Genomic DNA, 16,852 nt, shown 5'->3' with positions numbered 1-16,852 from the left:
AACAAGTCAATTACATTTTTACAAAGTTAATAAGATCATAAGACATAGGAGTAAAATAAAGCCATTCAGCCCATTGAGTCATTAATATGACTATTGTGGGTGTTACCACAAATGCAGCATAATCCAAGTATTTCCTGCATTTTTGATTTTATTTTACATTGCCTGCATCTGTATAATTACACTGACATTAAATATCATTATAATACATATCAGGAATAATTAGTAAGTGTGAAAGAAACTAAAGGACTAAAATTAAAAGTGTATACAATCTGCAACTTTACAAAGTCCTGGTAAACCACAACTTTAATGCAGTACAGTGGTGCAGATAATTGAAGTGCTGCCTCCCAGTTGCAGTGACCTGGGTTCGATGCTGATTTTGGGTATTGTGTGCAGTTTGCTTGTTTTCTCTAAGGGTATTGCCTGGGTTCTCTGTTTCTTCCCGATTGCCCATGGTAAATTGCTCAAAGGCAGATGAATGTAGTGACAGTGGTAGAATCTGGGAAGAATTGATGGAAATCTGGGAAAAATAAGAAGACAGCTGATATAAACAATTAGGAAATGGCAGCTGGGATTTCTGGGATGGACTGAGGAAAGAGAAACTAGAACATCTTGCAGTGATGGGAAAAACTGATGGAAGAAAAAGTCATGGTCGACAGCGCATGTCATTCATGAATTACAGCAAGTGACAGACAGGCAAAGGTTTTGAAGAGCTTCTCAGATTAAAGACAGATGAAAGACCATGATCATCCACATCATACGACACAGCACATAATGATGATGATATATATGTGTGCTTGACATTCAGCGTTGACTCATTGGGTAAAGGAACGTTTTTCTGAACAGTAAGGTTTTTTTATACTTTAGGAAGGATAATCTACTCTTTGTAAATCCGGAATACATTAACTAGAATTACATTTAGAATCCATAATTTAAATTAAAAACAGAATTAAAAAAACACTGAGCTATTCATCAGCAATGATAAGATCACAGGTTTTGGCCCAAAACATTGACTGTACTCTTTTCCTAGAATGCTGCTTGGCCCGCTGAGTTCCTCCAGCATTTTGAGTGTGTTGCTCAGATTTCCAGCATCTGCAGATCTTCTCTTTTTTTAGATCATGTGCTGATTTGATTAAGTTTTCAAAATATTCAAAGTAAACAACAAATTATTTCTGTTGGCACGGAAGACCAACCCTAACAATTAACGGCAGGCCTCACAGGAATGGAAAGAGGAAATAACTGGAAATGCAAAGCCTGACATAATTTTGGAATTACCCACTGCAAATAACATTTGATGCTGCATTAATTGCTAATCTTAAATCTTGGTTTGACAGATTTTTCTTTAGTAAAGGCTTATGGTAAGAGTGAATACTTAATTCAGCCACAGATCAGTTCGGGAATGATTAAAATGTGGAAAAACTCTCTGACCATGTTCCGGAAGTGAACACTGAGCTAATACTGACATTAAAAAAATATCACCATTCCTCCTGCACTCCTGAAAAAAGAACAATGGGAAATGCTGATCTCATTAAATAATAAGCTAACTTCTGTCCTTTAAACTTCACCATGGCCCATTGTTTCAAAATGACATTTTCCAGCCAGGTCCTCCCTCAAAGTCCCTGCTTGCTCATCACTCCCTGCCCCGGAGAAATTGCACAGGCTTTCCTTCTGAGTAATCACCACATCCCAAGATTGTTTAATGTCATTTCCAGTACACAAGTGTAAAGGAGAACAAAATAATCGTTACTCCATATCCAACATAGCACAAAACAACAAATAAATATAACTACATAAGACAGTTAACATACATAAATTGATTGTATGTTCATTGTTACGAATGTGCCACAACTCTGAGGGGCCGAAGGGTACAAAGTAGCCCCTTCCTTCTTGAGAATCGCAAGATCGCTATTAATTTGGGTCTGGGACCCAGGAAATGAGAGAGAATCCTCAAGGTTTTGGAATGTGTCCTGGCCTCAGCAAGACAAAGCCACGGATAACGGCCATTGTCTCTTGGAGACGGAATTGTGTATTGAGTACTGTACTATTCATTGAAGCCCTCAGGGGATGACCAGAGTGGGCTGGTTGAGGGATTGCATCATCCCAACCTGACTGACATCTGAGACCCCGTGAGTAAGGATAAAAGAGGGTCTGGGGGACAACCCCTTTAGACGCACCAGGAGAGACGCTAGAAATCCCGTGACAGCGTTTAATAGCAACAGCCAATGGGGCTCGCGTGCGTCCTTTTCCCTTGCCTGGGAATTGGCGGGCTCGCCATGGAAGAACGGCTTAGCTAAAGAAGAGGCCACACCAACGAAATTCCGAAGGATCGAAATCATAAAAAGGAAAGCCGGCAAGTTTTCTAAAAATCTCTCTTGTCTCCAACCAAGGGCTGCAGCCTGAATGAACTGAGTGACTTTTATATTTCCATCGGACAATACATTATCCCCTAGACAACGATAGAGCTATTTCTTATTGATTATTATTGTACCCGCACTTTTAGATTTAGTATTGATGACGTATATTATCTGTATGTTTGCATTGATATTACTTTTGTGTATTTTTACTAATAAATACTGTTAAAAATAGTACCATCAGACTTCAACGGACCTCTCTATCTTTGCTGGTAAGTGACCCAGTTACGGGGTTCGTAACATCATAAAGTGACACTAGGTACAGGAGTGTCTGTACACAAGGTGATTGACAGGAAATGATATAGTAGTAGTGGTGAGGGGTGGGTTAGTAGGTAATGGTGTTGATCAGCCTTACTGCTTGGGAAAAGTACCTTATTGAGTCTGTTGGTCCTGGTGTGCAAGTTATGTAGCTTCTTCGCTAACAGAAGCAGGACAAACACATCATGAGCAGGGTGGGTGGGAGGGATCCTTCATGACAGGTAGGCTGGTACATGTTGGACAACTTTGGTTACCTGCTGTAGAGCCTTCCTGTCCTCTGCAGTGCAGTCTCCATACCATAGTGATGCAGCTTTTAGGATGCTCACTACTATGGATCTATAGATGATAGATATGCAAAGTCCAGCTCTCTTCAGCCTCCTCAGTAAGTAGAGGCATTGGTGCGAAGGGCGTGTTCTGGGACCTTGAATGGTTGTATGAGATGTGCACTCCCAGGAGTTTGAAACTGCTTGCAGTTTCCACTTGCTGTGCCCCCACTATAAAGGGGGATATAATAAGTTCAAATTCTCCTGAAGTCAATAACTTTCTTCTTCATCTTGTTGACACTGAGGACGAGGTTACTTGCCTGGCACCAGGCCTCTAGCTCTTCCATATTCTCTCTGGAGGCCATCTCATACTTGTTGGTCATTACCCCACCACTGTTGTGTCACCAGTAAACTTGACCACAACTTACTTCAAAAAATCAGAAGCGTAATGCTGGAGGAACTCAAGGAGGCACACAGCATGTGGGGGCAAAAGGTATAAATCAAAATGCCAGGTTGAGGCCCCGCATCTGGGCTACTTTTACTTAATGGTTCCATTAGTAATTGGTTCTAAATCTCTCCATTATTCTTCATTACTTTCTCAAGAATGATTTACTTCAGCCAATAAACTCAAACATTTCATCACTCCTGGTTTAAAATATTGCTAAGCTACAAATGTTAATTTTTGCTGATATTGAGCTCTTCCCACTGCATAGATGGAAGCCAATGCTCTGGCATGGATACCATTTTTGGAAAGAAATCATCTATCCAATGCTGCACTGATTTACAACAAAGGCGACTTAAAAACTTCCTTTCAACCATCAACTGAGGGGAGTAAACAGTCGATGTTTTTGGCCAAGACCCTTCATCACAACTCAGCCCAAAATGTTGACTGTTCACTCTCAGCGTACAGTTCCTCATGTTTTGTGTTGCTCATGATTTCTAGCATCCACAGAATCTCGTTTTCAGTCATGCTTCCTTTCCCTATTCCAAATATGTTTCACCTTCTGTTCAGCATCAGCTCCTGCACACACCCCCACCCACCACCTCCACTCTTTATGGACTATAATGAAAACAAATTAACTGTGTAACACTGCCAGGAGGACTGTTCCAACAAACATATTTTTATTAAGCATGTTTTGCATACTTATTTTCTACAAATACAGAATATTAGAATTTGATGTCTCCTTCTGAGGAATGTCAAGGCCCTTGTTTAACCAATGGCCTAGTTTTCAAAGGGTTTTTTTCTCGGCATATCTGCATCTGCACTAAGAATCACAGGATAATCCCAACAGCAGGGCAAACACAAAGACTTTGGTGGAAGTCAAATCCATATACTGGTGTTTGAAGAAGCATTCCATGATAAAGCATTTATGTTTCCTTGCCTTGCAATTTAAGGTCATATTTTGCATTTATCTGTCATTTCTTTAACTAACTGCATACCTCCAAGATCACCTCATTTGCTGCTTGAGGCTGAAACAATGAATTCTCCATTCTTTCCTCATCTCGGACTTGGACAGTAAGAATTAGCTTTGTGTTATTTTAGCTGTATGGCCTCCAGCAATTGAATGTTTCTCTCATGTTTGGCTGGCCAGAACTGGACTACATATTGAAAGTAGAGTTTGCTCAGAACATAGGTATGTTTGTTACGGACTTTCCGACATTCTAGTTCACCCCGTTGCTTTTGGTTGCTGCTCTGCATTGGATAAGCATGGTTAACATTGAAACTGAAGTGCCAAAATGTTTTAGATTCCCTTCAGCTTCATCCTTAACCATCTTAAACTATAAAGTATTTATGTTATTTGTTCTTGCCTTTATACTGTACTTGCCTGCATTAAATTGTTTCTCTTGCTTGCATATTTAAATCTGGGGGCAAAAGGGGTTAGAGCTCTGCCAAAGCTGACAGAACAAAATATCTCTCACCTAGAATTGGTGTGGTATTATGCAATGAGCTGCAAGAGGAAGTGGTATAGGCATGAACGATAATAATGTATGAAAGACGTTTGGACAGATATGTGGAAAATGGTTTAGAAGAATGTGGGCCAAACACAGGCAAATGCAAGGAGGTCTAGTAGACACCTTGGTTAGCATGGGTGTGTTAAGATTGTGCTGGCTAACTCTATGACTATAACATTGATTTCCCCCCCCCCCCCCCCCCAAGACTTGTATGGCATCCCCTCTGCACTCATGTGAAGGCTGAGCAATTTAAGACAGCCTGGCTCCATTGGTCCCCATACCAATTAACACCTAACACAACCATATTTGTCCAGTAGATGATCCCACATGACACAATGGTCCTACAGTTGGGATTGCTTTCTGGAGATCAGCTAACAAGAAACTCCTGCTGGCAAGAGCAAGCTGAGCTTTGATAAGACAGCCTATGAATACCTGCAAATCTAACATGTTTTACCAGATAAGTAAGATGAGGTTCTGAATAGCAAGGGCTGCGTTAGGAACGAAACACAGCAAGCAACCAGCAGCCTGCTTAGATGAAGGTTAGAAATTATCCCAGCAACAAGAAACAATCTGTCCTTGTGAAAAAAAAACAATTTTCCCATTTTAAACACCAGTGAAATTGGTTCAGGGAAAGTAAGACAGGATGAACCTCTCCCTAGAGAGAGGGAAAGAGACAGGGCACCAGGAAAAGTAAAATACATTATGAGCAGAGGTGTCAAAGCACACTGACCACAAATGCAACACAGATTAATGACAGAGAACAAGGAAACAGAGGAAATTAAAAATAAGATCCCTTTCTAAAAATAGCAAGGCTATCCTTAGGCACCCATCATGAATGATTAACGCTGTACTAAAGATGAGCTGCTGCTCCAAACACATTTGCCTACTGAATAAGACAAAGGCCATTCAACCCATCAAGTTCATGCAGGTTTCCGGAAGGGCAATCCTATTGGTGCTGTTCTCCCTCTCCATTTTTCTCCGTAGCTCTACAACATAGTGTCTCCCATCAGCTCTCCTTACATTTTTATGGCCTTTTTTCTTTTTAAGATGCTGCTCCACCCCCATTATCTACACATGAGGATGCAGGAGAGACCCAGAGCATCCAGCAGAAACCCACACAGTCACATAGAAAACCTACAGCACAATACAGGCCCTTCAGCCCACAATGCTGTGCCAAATATGTACTTACTTTAGAAGTTACCTAGGGTTATCCATAGCCCTCTATTTTTCTAAGCTCCACGTACCTATCCAGGAGTCTCTTAAAAGACCCTATCGTATTGTTGTGGTTTTTCGTGCCTTACAAATGACCAGGAGACGCAGACCGCCTCCACCACCATTGCCGGTAGCCCATTCCACACATTCACCACTCTCTGCATAAGAAACTTACCCCTGACATCTCCTCTGTACCTACTTCCAAGCACCTTAAAACTGTGCCCCCTTGTTTTTGCCATTTCTGCCCTAGGAAAAAGCCTCTGACTATCCACACGATCAATGCCCCTCATCATCTTATACACCTCTATCAGGTCATCTCTCATCCTCTGCCGCTCCAAGGAGAAAAGGCCGAGTTCACTCATCCTATTCTCATAAGGCATGTTCCCCAATCCCGGTAACTTCCTTGTAAATCTACCCTGCACCCTTTCTATAGTTTTCATATCCTTCCTGTAGTGAGGTGACCAGAACACATTCCACAAAGACAACATCCAATGTCAGGATTGAACCATCCTGGACCTTCAAGGGAGCAACTCAAATGCTACAGGACCATGCTACATTCGTTGTGAATCTAATCTACTTTGTAAAGCAATTAATTACAATAATCATCTTCAAGACATCTCCCAAACTTCAATATAGGAATGTTATCAGATAATATTTGAGACCAAATTACACAAGATGAGGCTTGGGGAGATTCTTATTCTCCAATTTTATTTCAATGGCTTCCTTCACCAGGCAGTCCCTAAGGCCATTGGTGCTGCACAGTAGTTTTGTGCCACTGAAGTCAATCCTATGGCCATTGCAAATGCAATGTCCTGCTACCATTGATTTCTCTGAAGGAAGCCATTGAAATAAAACTAGAGAAAATGAACTTAAGTAAGAACAGGAATTGGATCGTAAACAATGTGGGACAGCGGAAACCTGATTGGACGTGGACTAACCAATCAGGAGGGTTGATGACAGGGGTATATATACCAACGGATTAGAAGTGCCCAGGCATCATCACTGATGAATATAGCAGAGTTTGTCATCGAAATGTCGGGTAAAATCAATACCTGTACCAGCCTGGAAGCCCAAGAAGAGCTTATTCATCATATACGCCAGGAAAGTAGTAGATTCTTTTTGAATTCTTTTTCTCCCCCATGTGCAGAATTGAATCAATAAAGTACATACCAGCACTGAATGGATCCAGAGCCCTGTTACCATCTCACACTATAATTAATATAACAATATTAAAGGGAGTTTTACAAATAAAAATATTTCAAGACTGAACACCTTAGTGATAATCAAAGCAAGTGCATCTCTGTTTATGGACCACCCAAGGATAGTCATTGGTAGAGTCCAAACCCAGCCAGAACCCTCTTCAAATGCTAAACAAATCCTTTCTGAATTAACTGCTTAAATTCACTATGCAGAACAAAAATAGTAAAAAATGATGATACATCCTTAAACAGATTCAGGTTGCTAACCAGGAGAATGGAAGGAGAAAAGGTGAAGTGAAAATGGATGTGAATGTGAAAACTATACATTAAAAATGCAACTTAAAATCAACTTACTTCCATTCTGAGACACCAGCTTCGTAACACAAGATGTACAAAACATGTAAACAGCCGAGACAGTGCTCCACTAATCAGCTGGCTGTCTTTGGCTCCCACTTCAAGCCGGCTGCCGTTGAAGGCTGTGAGAAACTGAGGTGGGCGTAGGTTTAATTCAGCAGTGAAATACGTAGAAGAGGAGGAGGAAATGTCTAGCTCACTGATTAACACAGGGCTTGAGAGGAGGATCACAGCTAGTGTTTACAATTAAAGTGACATTACAGCCAAGTCAAAATAGCCCTTTCAAATATTTCTTTCTCAGAAGAATGAGAACAGGGTGTCTAGAAAACAATGGAATTAACACAAACAGACCATGGGCGTAACCCAGATGGAGCAAAGTATCAGAAATAAAAGGACTGCAACTTCTGGCTGGAGCCCGAGTAAGTAGAACTATTTTTTTTCACATCAGAGTTTTCCTGGTATCTTAAGAAACAAATTTTCTCAGTTTGTGTAAACTACTGTCAAGAGAGGTGGAGGAGCATATACAGGACTGCTTTGAATCTGTGAACTGGACCATATTCAGGGATCCCCCTTTGGATTCGAATTAACATTTCTTCATCTGGACCTGCATGTGGCTTCAAGAACATACTGTCTTGCCAAACCAGTCTGCTAGGATTTACAGTCTGCTGAGAGCTGGGTCTGTACCATGGCGACCAAGAACCCTACACAGTAGTAAAGGAATGACCTAAAGGCCATTGTGAGACTGAAAAGGCAATTCTGCTGATATTAAAGGCACAAACAGATGAACAGCAGCTGCGGCAGCATGTGTATGCCGCTGCTTCCTGTAAGATGAAACCTACAGCATAAATGGCAATGAAGCACCACTTCCCAGTGAGCTCCACACCTTTTAAAAGGCATCAGGCCCCGCTGTTATACCTGACAAGGCACTGAAAACCAACTGGCAGGAATGTTCCAGGGCATCTTCAAACTCTCATTGCTGCAGCAGCAGGTTCCCACCTGCTTCAAAAGGACATCAACAATACCAATGCCTAAGAAGAGCAGGGTGAGCTGCCTCAATGCTAATTGCCCAGAGCACTCACATCTACTGTGATGAAGTGCTTTGAGAGGTTGGTCATAGCTAGAATTAACTACTGCCTGAACAAGGACATGAACCCGCTGCAATTTGCCTACCGGCACAACAGGTTTTCAGCAAATATAATCTCACTGGCTCTCCACTCAGCTTTTCCGCACCTGGACAACAGCAATACCTACATGAGGCTGCTGTTATTTGATTACACCTTAGCACTTGGCATAATTTACTTATTATTATTTAATTATTTATGGTTTTATATTGCTATATTTCTACACTATTCTTGGTTGGTGCGACTGTAATGAAACACAATTTCCCTCGGGATCAATAAAGTATGTCTGTCTGTTTGTCTGCATTCAACACCATCATACATCATACCTTCAGTACTAACTCATAAATACTAAAACCTGGGCATCAGTACCTCCCTCTGCAACTGGATCCTTAACTTCCTTATCAGGAGACAACATTCAGTGCAGATCTGTAATAACATCTTCTCTTGACCTACAACCAATCCCAGTAACCTCAAGGATATGTGCTTAGCCCACTGCTTTCCTCTCAACACTCATAACTACATAGCTAGGCACAACTCAAACACCATCATAAATTTGCTGAGAAGATTTGAGTGATGTTGCAACAATAACCTCACACTCAATGTCATTATGACCAAAGGAATTCATTATGAACTTCTGGAAGGGGAAGTCAGGAGAACACACGCCAGTCCTCATTGAGGGGTCAGTGGTGGAAAGGCAAGCAGCTTCAGTTTCCTGGGTGTTAACAACTCAGGTCTATCTTGGGCCCAACGCATTGATGAAATCATGGAGAAAGCACACCAGCTGTTCTACTTCATTAGGAGGTTGAGGAGATTTGGTACATCACCAAAGACTCTAGAAATTTCTACAAATGTACTGTGGAGAGCATATTCTGCTTGGGTGCATTACAGTTTGAGAAGGAGCCTCTAATACACAGGATCGCAGGAGGCTGTACAGCATCGTGGACTCAGTCAATTCCATCACGAGCACAACTCTCCTCACCATCCAGGACATCTTCAAGAGTTGGTGCCTGAAGATGGAGCATCCATTATTAAAGAATCTTACCATCCAGACATGCACTCTTTGAATTACTACCATTGGGGAAGAAGTACAGTAGCCTGAAGATCCATACTCAATGTTTTAAGAACAGCTGCTTCCCCTCAGCCAACAGAATTTTTTCTGCTTGGGTTTCTGAAGTGGGCCTTGAACTTGGAACCAACTGATTTCCACTGAGCCACATGGGCAAATCCCATGTCTGCACTTTGACAGGCCCTTCACTTCCTCACACTTTTCTCCTACTGCAGCACAATATTTTTGTTTGGTCTCTGAAGAGCTTAAGGGTGTTATATTGTAGAGTCAGAGTTGTACAGCACAGAAACAGCATATTAGGCCCATGCTGACCTTTTTCCTCATCTACATTAATCCTACATTCCTTTGTCTAGTCTTGGAAATGGAGTGGAAAGAAAAACAGAAAAGGTGAACTAAGGGCCAGAGATCCTGGGTAAGCAGGTAGGAGCTGGAAAGAAACACTGGGGGGGGTTACCTGAAATTAGAAAATGCACAGTTGATACCTTCGGTCTGTAAACTACCCAAGCAGAGCACTAGTATTGCTTTCTAGAGTCATGATGAAAAACTGATTAAGGATCTCAGCCCAAACATCTTCTTTTTATTCCCCTCCATAGATGCAGCCAGATTTGTTGAATTCCTCTAGCACTTTCTTTGTGTTGTACCAGATTCCATGCAACTCTTGTGTTTACACAAGGTGTTGGCCTTCTTGTGTTTGATGGCTGTGGAGGAGGCAGAGGACAGACATTCTGATGTAGGAATGGGATGAAGAATTGAAAGGATACAAACAGAAGAATTAGATGGTCATTGTAGACATAGAACAGGAGCTCTGAAAAACAAGTCATCTATGTAGAAGACTGCATCGAGGTTCGATGTCAAATTAAGCAGTTCTCAATAAGCACTTCAATATCTAGCAAACTGGTCTTTTATCAATTCATTGTGAACTCAGGAGTATCTGATAATGAAACAATCAAATTATAATTTGTAGAGCACTTTTACTGTTTTCAAGATGTCCCAAATGCTTGCAATGTAGGAAAACCAGCAGCCAATTTGCTTCATGTAGGTTCCCAAAAACCTTGAAAAGCTAAATAATTTCACAATATTTTAGTCATACAGTGAAATGAATATACCAAAGGACACTAACAGGCACCCTCTGCTCTTTAGAACTGTGCTATAAAATCTTCTATATCCAACAAAATGAGAAATGGGGCTTCAGTTTAGCAGTTCTCTGAAATTAAGCATTTTGTCAAATTTCTGACTCTATGCTTATTTAGTTTCATACCTTGGCACTAGGAAGGGGAAGTCAATTAACTCACTAACCCAACTAACCTCAGTAACCCAACCAACCAACCAGATAGATAGATTTTTAAAAAATTCACACTTCAGATCTCTTAGGAATGTCCTAGCAAAGGACCTGGATGAATATCAACAGAGAAAATGAATCAGAATCAGGTTTAATACCACTGACATATGTCGTGAAATTTGTTGTTTTCCAACAGCAGTACATTGCAATACATAATAATAAAAAAGACTATAAATTAGGTGAAGATGGCACTAAATGGCAACTTCTTTTCTTGCATCTTCAGAAACAGCTCTATTTCCACCTTTAATATCTTTATTTTTCCCTTTCAGGGTTCTTTTGAAGACCCTGATCTGGAGTTACATGCAGACTTCGGTTTATTGCAGGAAAGGGACCCGTTCTCAGGGTTTCAGGACTGGCCGTTTTTGTTCGGCATGCCAAGGGTTGGCCTGAGAGTCTGGCTTGTGTTTGGAAGCCTAAGATCTCAGGGCTCTGGTGATGGGTAGATCAAGGGTCGGTGTCACGGCAGGAGACTTGTATGTCATCGGGGAGGCCGGAAAATCTTTTGTTGTGGGCCTGAAGACCCTAGATCTTTGTAATCTTCAGGTACAGAGCTCGTAAACTGCAACAAAACATACTTTTTAACATCGTAACAACAACCTGCTGGTTTATGTCTCCCACTCACTGTGAAAGTGGGGGGGGGGGGGCACCTCCCTCCCCCTTATTAGGGAGAGAGAGAACCTGTGGTTTGTCGAATGCCAGATGAAGTGCGATAGTCTTTGATTTAACTGTCGTTCATTCTTTGGGGCCCTTCTCTGTTTTTGTGGATGTTTGCAAAGAAAAAGTATTTCAGAATGTATATTGTATACATTTCTCTGACTTTATGAATAATGAAGTAGGTTTTCAGAGTTTGCAGAGAGATAAGAGTTGACATGGTTAGGCTTTTTCCATTGAGAGTAGGGGAGATTCAAACAAGAGGGCATGAGTTGAGAGTTAGGGGGCAAAAGTTTAAGGGTAACACGAGGGGGAACTTCTTTACTCAGAGAGTGGTAGCTGTGTGGAACGAGCTTCCAGTAGAAGTGATAGAGGCAGGTTTGGTATTGTCACTTAAAGTAAAATTGGATAGGTATATGGACAGGAAAGGAATGAAGGTTATGGGTTGAGTGTGGGTCAGTGGGACTAGGTGAGAGCAAGTGTTCGACACGGACTAGAAGGGCCGAGATGGCCTGTTTCCATGCTGTAATTGTTATATGGTTATGGTTATATTTAAACTGAACATTTGAACCTTTGAATTACAATAAGTATATGTAAAAAATAAGTAGTGCATAAAGTGAGGGGAAAAACTAACTAGCCATGTGGTGTACATGAGTTCACTGTCCATTCAGAAAACTGATGGCAAAGGGAAGAAGCTGTCCATGAAATGTTAAACATGTGTTGAGGGCCCCTCAAATGGACCCACAGAGGCTATGCCAAGATCTGTAGCTCAGTTATAATTTCTGAATATTGAGCTAAACCACTGTGCTGAGAGAGGCAGCATAGAATAGGTGAAAAGTCCAATAAATTCAGTGAAGAGAGCTCTGTTTCTGAACATGGTAGGAGTATGGAGGGCTATGGTGCAGATGGTAGTGGGCAGTTTAAATGGTTTGACATGGACTAGATGGTCTGAAGGGCCTGTTTCTGTGCTGTACTTTTCTATGACACCATGGATGTGAGCTTTAATAAATAAAGTTGCAACAGTAAATCCATCAGAATTCCCTAGATTAGGATAAATTCCACAATGTTTTCTATTAAAATATATTCATTAAAGATAAATCTATTGAATTGGCTTACATGAGGAGTAAAAATCTTTATATTATGTCTCCATTTAAATGTGCAATTTATGGTAATTTGTAATAAATAGTAGTAGTAGTAAATAGTATGTACAACAGGACAGTCAAAAGAGCATAGAAATACAATTGTATCAGCGTGAATTAATTAGTCTGATGGCCTGGTGGAAGAATCTAGTTACAGGAATGTGACAAATATATACATTATATCCTACAATAATATAACAAAGAGGATGTCATTCAACACATTTATTTGATGCTTGCTTCCAGGCCTGTTGATCTCCTGTAACCCATCAAGGAGTAATTTACATTCAGTCGCTAACCCACCAATACATTTTTGCAATGGGGAAGAACTCATTGGAAAAATCTGCAAATTCCACACAGTTGGCAACAGATATCAGGGTCTAGCAAAGGTCCCTGAAACCATGTACAGGAGAAAGAAAATTTAATAGAATCCTTAGCGAGCTAAAAAGCAAAAAGAAAGTGGATGGATAAAAAGCTCCCGTTTGCATATGACATCAGAGCATGGAGATACCAATCCACATCGGCTGAGAAGGAACCTTCACAGATAGCTTTTTCTTAAAACGGTCCATCGGTAAGCAATCTCAAATATACCGTAGTCTAATATACAGATTTTGAAAATGAGGAAAGTATTGCTATCAGCATCATATGAAAGGCTGACTAACTGGTGGTTTACCCATTAAACATTTTCCAGATCAGACAGGGATATGCTACCAATATGAATGGGTGAACAAGATGAGAAATGCTCCCTTCCCTTTCGTTTGTGATGGTGCAGAGTTCGAAGGTCCGAAGCAACGGGGGAAAAAAATCAAGGAATTGAATAACATTCTTTATTTACAACACATTCCAGTGATCTATCTTGTAATTAGTCAGAATCGTCAAACTGTCATCAAAGCTAAATATGGTAAATAAAGCAATTTTTTTTCAGTGATAGAAACAGGCATTACTAGGAATCTGAACACACGAAATCCACCTGGTTCTCAGTTCACAGCTTAATTTGTTTTCAAGTTAAATGTTCTATTGGAATGCATTCAGGTTTTTGAAACTGCATTGCCGGAAGGCTCTCCACCCTAAACAATGTAGACACAATCTTATCACTCGTCTACATGGTCACTATTCAGGAAGCCCAAAACATACACTTCATCAGACAGAAGAGTGAATGAAGCCATTACAGTATTGGCTAAAAGAACAGGAAATAAAGGGAGTTCACTGCTTCTGGAATCACCACTGCTCAATTTTTAATGACCGCACTAGCAGACAAATACACCCAAAAAATGCAATGGGTTAACAATTAAATAGCACTTGCTTCTTCATGTTACTTTGGGTTTTTCTGGTGTAAAATTTCCAGATGACTGTAAATCCAACAATGCATACATATGGAGCTTTCACAACATTATTACCAAGAGTACTTGATTTACCGTCAATCATTAACTACACTGAGCTTTCTCAGTGAGTGGAGCGGCTAGACATGAGGGAGAGCAGGAGGGGCTTAGGCTAAGGTCAAGGACAAAGAGGCAGGAAAACAGGCAGAGTGCTGGAGGAACTCAGCAGGTCAGACAGCAATGTTTCAGACCAATGATGCCGAGTTTGAGAAAGAGAAAAAGGCCCAGGAAGAGGAGATAGAGACGAAAAAGAAACTGGAAGAGGTGGGAAAATGCCATCAAAGCCAAATGTAAGTTATTTTAAATGTTTTTTTTTAACACCACTTTGATGAGTGTGGACTTCATTCAATAACTTGCTCTCAATTTTAATTTTCTATTTCTCTAGGTGAGTAGGAAGAATCTCATTGAAACATACCGGCTGCTGGATACAGTGGACATGAAGAGGATCTTTCCATTAGGACAGCCTAGGGTCCAATGCAAAGCATCAGAATAAAGAGAGGTCCCTTTAAAACTGAGATGGGAAGGAATTTATTCAGCCAGGACTGGTGAATCTGTGCCCACAATTATTGAACAGATTAATTAAGACAAATAGGATCTTGATTAGTAAGGGAGTCAAGGATTATGGGGAGAAGACTAGAGAATTAAGCTATATTAGACTTGATGGACTAAATGGCCTACTCTGCTCCTATATCTTATGGTTACAACTGAGACCTGAAAGGAAAGCATGAAGACTCATGCTGAACCTCTAGCCCTAAACTTTTTCAGCCCTCATATTTTAATTCTTTCACTGTGCAACACAGCATTAGAATTTCAAAGGTGGTGATTCAGATCATGTGATAGAGTTAGTAACAATACTTTCAAATACAGGTATCCCCCATTTTTTGAATGTTCGCTTTACGAAAGACCTACATTAATACCTGTTTTCGCTAACCAAAGAGGATTTTCACTTTTGCGAAAAAAAGACTAAGGGTCTCGGCCCGAAATGTCGACAGTGCTTCTCCTATAAATGCTGCCTGGCCTGCTGCGTTCCACCAGCATTTTGTGTGTGTCGCTTTATACGTGTGTTTACCCCGAGAAAGACTACAATGACCGCGAAGCCTTGTGCGGGCAGTTGTTTGTGCATGTGCGTACGTACGCGTGTACATGCCGATTTTTTTTCCTCCAAATTGATTTTGGCTCGCTGTCTTCCCGATATTGATAAGTGAAACTACACCGTACCTACAATATTTCTACTTTATATAGGGTGTATATTTATCATATCATTCCTGCTTTTACTATATGTTAGTGTTGTTTTATGTTTTATTTGGCATGATTTGATAGGTTATTTTTTGGGTCTGGGAATGCTCAAAAATTTTTCCCATATAAATTAATGGTAATTGCTTTTTCGCTTTACGACATTTCGGATTACAAACGATTTCATAGGAATGCTCTACCTTCAGATTGTGGGGGAAACCTGTGCACAACAACATTTAAGTGTTTCAGTTATGTAACTCAGGGGTGATGCAGAAACCAACAACATAATCAATTGTAGAAATAGGTGAAGGCTTGTTAAACCCATCAAGATCAGGAACCTCAAGTGGTGTTCACATGTATTCCACCACAGATGCCTTACCCCTTCATTACCAATCACCACTCCATAATCACTGACTGAACAAAAAGCATTCAATGCCATCACTGACCCTCAAACTCTCAATTGGTCAGTTAGTTAATGATCTAACACACTCGAGTGAACTGGAAACTGCACAGATTAATTTAGCAAATCACATGCTAGAATTACAGAGCAGCACATGGAGTCAGACACTTACCAACACGATTTTCCATCCCTAGCTACACGTCTCCACGATCACACTGCAAAAAGAGAGGGAATAGTTATTGCACAGCAGCTCTGTGATAGATCACAGTAGAATGCCATCAAACTAGGTATTTTGCTTGATAAACAAGTTATAGGTCAAGTCCAAAGTACCACCACACTGCATGTTATTTACACTTAGGAGTTGTACCTAATCCAAACCAAACAGAACACTTAATACTTTAATGTTCTTTTAACTAACTTCTCAGTGCAGATTTCGACAAAGCATCACTCCAGTGTTAAATCATATTAAGAGTTTTATTTAACCATTCATTTCAGACCGAGCCAAGAATGGGTGCTTTTTCTTCAGCTCTACCTAATATCACACTATCCAGGAGCCACTAAAACTATATTTTGAACATATGTTATCATTGAATTCATACAGGTTCAGCAAATCTTAGCTTTAAACTTCTCTCATGCTATCAGTTCTAGAGGAACAGTTTGCAAAGAGCATGCATACTAGCAAGTATGCAGATCACACTAAAGGAGTTAACAGGAACACTGGCATCACAGAGTCCTCCATTTGACTCAGTGTAGCAGGGATGATGCCATCAAGAGTTAGTTCAGTAGTCACACATTATCGGCACTTCCCTGTAGCCTTACAAACCTTCAACTTGAAAACTTCATTCAAATCCCTTTTGAGAGCTGTGAATGATGCACTCAT

At 40.6% G+C, this 16,852-nt stretch overlaps 1 protein-coding gene and 1 long non-coding RNA gene across 11 annotated transcripts in view; one reads left to right on the top strand and one right to left on the bottom strand.

Moving 5' to 3' along the window:
• Positions 1 to 16,852, bottom strand: part of LOC140719621 (phosphatase and actin regulator 4-like) — a 290,097-nt gene that overhangs the window by 83,815 nt on the left and 189,430 nt on the right. For 9 of the 10 annotated variants that reach the window (XM_073034347.1, XM_073034342.1, XM_073034343.1 and 6 more), the window contains one exon: positions 16,145 to 16,187. In XM_073034347.1, coding sequence (XP_072890448.1) covers positions 16,145 to 16,160 — 16 coding nt within the window. In that variant the 5' untranslated portion in view covers positions 16,161 to 16,187. Of the gene's footprint in view, positions 1 to 7,647; positions 7,777 to 16,144; positions 16,188 to 16,852 lie in introns of those variants that run through there. The other variant, XM_073034341.1, reaches the window with a different exon arrangement.
• On the top strand, positions 14,484 to 14,854 carry LOC140719832 (uncharacterized). Its single transcript, XR_012097017.1, has 2 exons — positions 14,484 to 14,629; positions 14,725 to 14,854. It is a non-coding gene; the product is annotated as an uncharacterized lncRNA (long non-coding RNA).

The sequence above is a fragment of the Hemitrygon akajei genome, chromosome 32 (assembly GCF_048418815.1).
Source record: "Hemitrygon akajei chromosome 32, sHemAka1.3, whole genome shotgun sequence".
Lineage (NCBI taxonomy): Eukaryota > Metazoa > Chordata > Chondrichthyes > Myliobatiformes > Dasyatidae > Hemitrygon > Hemitrygon akajei.
The sequence above is the reverse complement of the archived record's forward strand: the minus strand, read 5'-3'. Positions and strand labels throughout refer to the sequence as shown.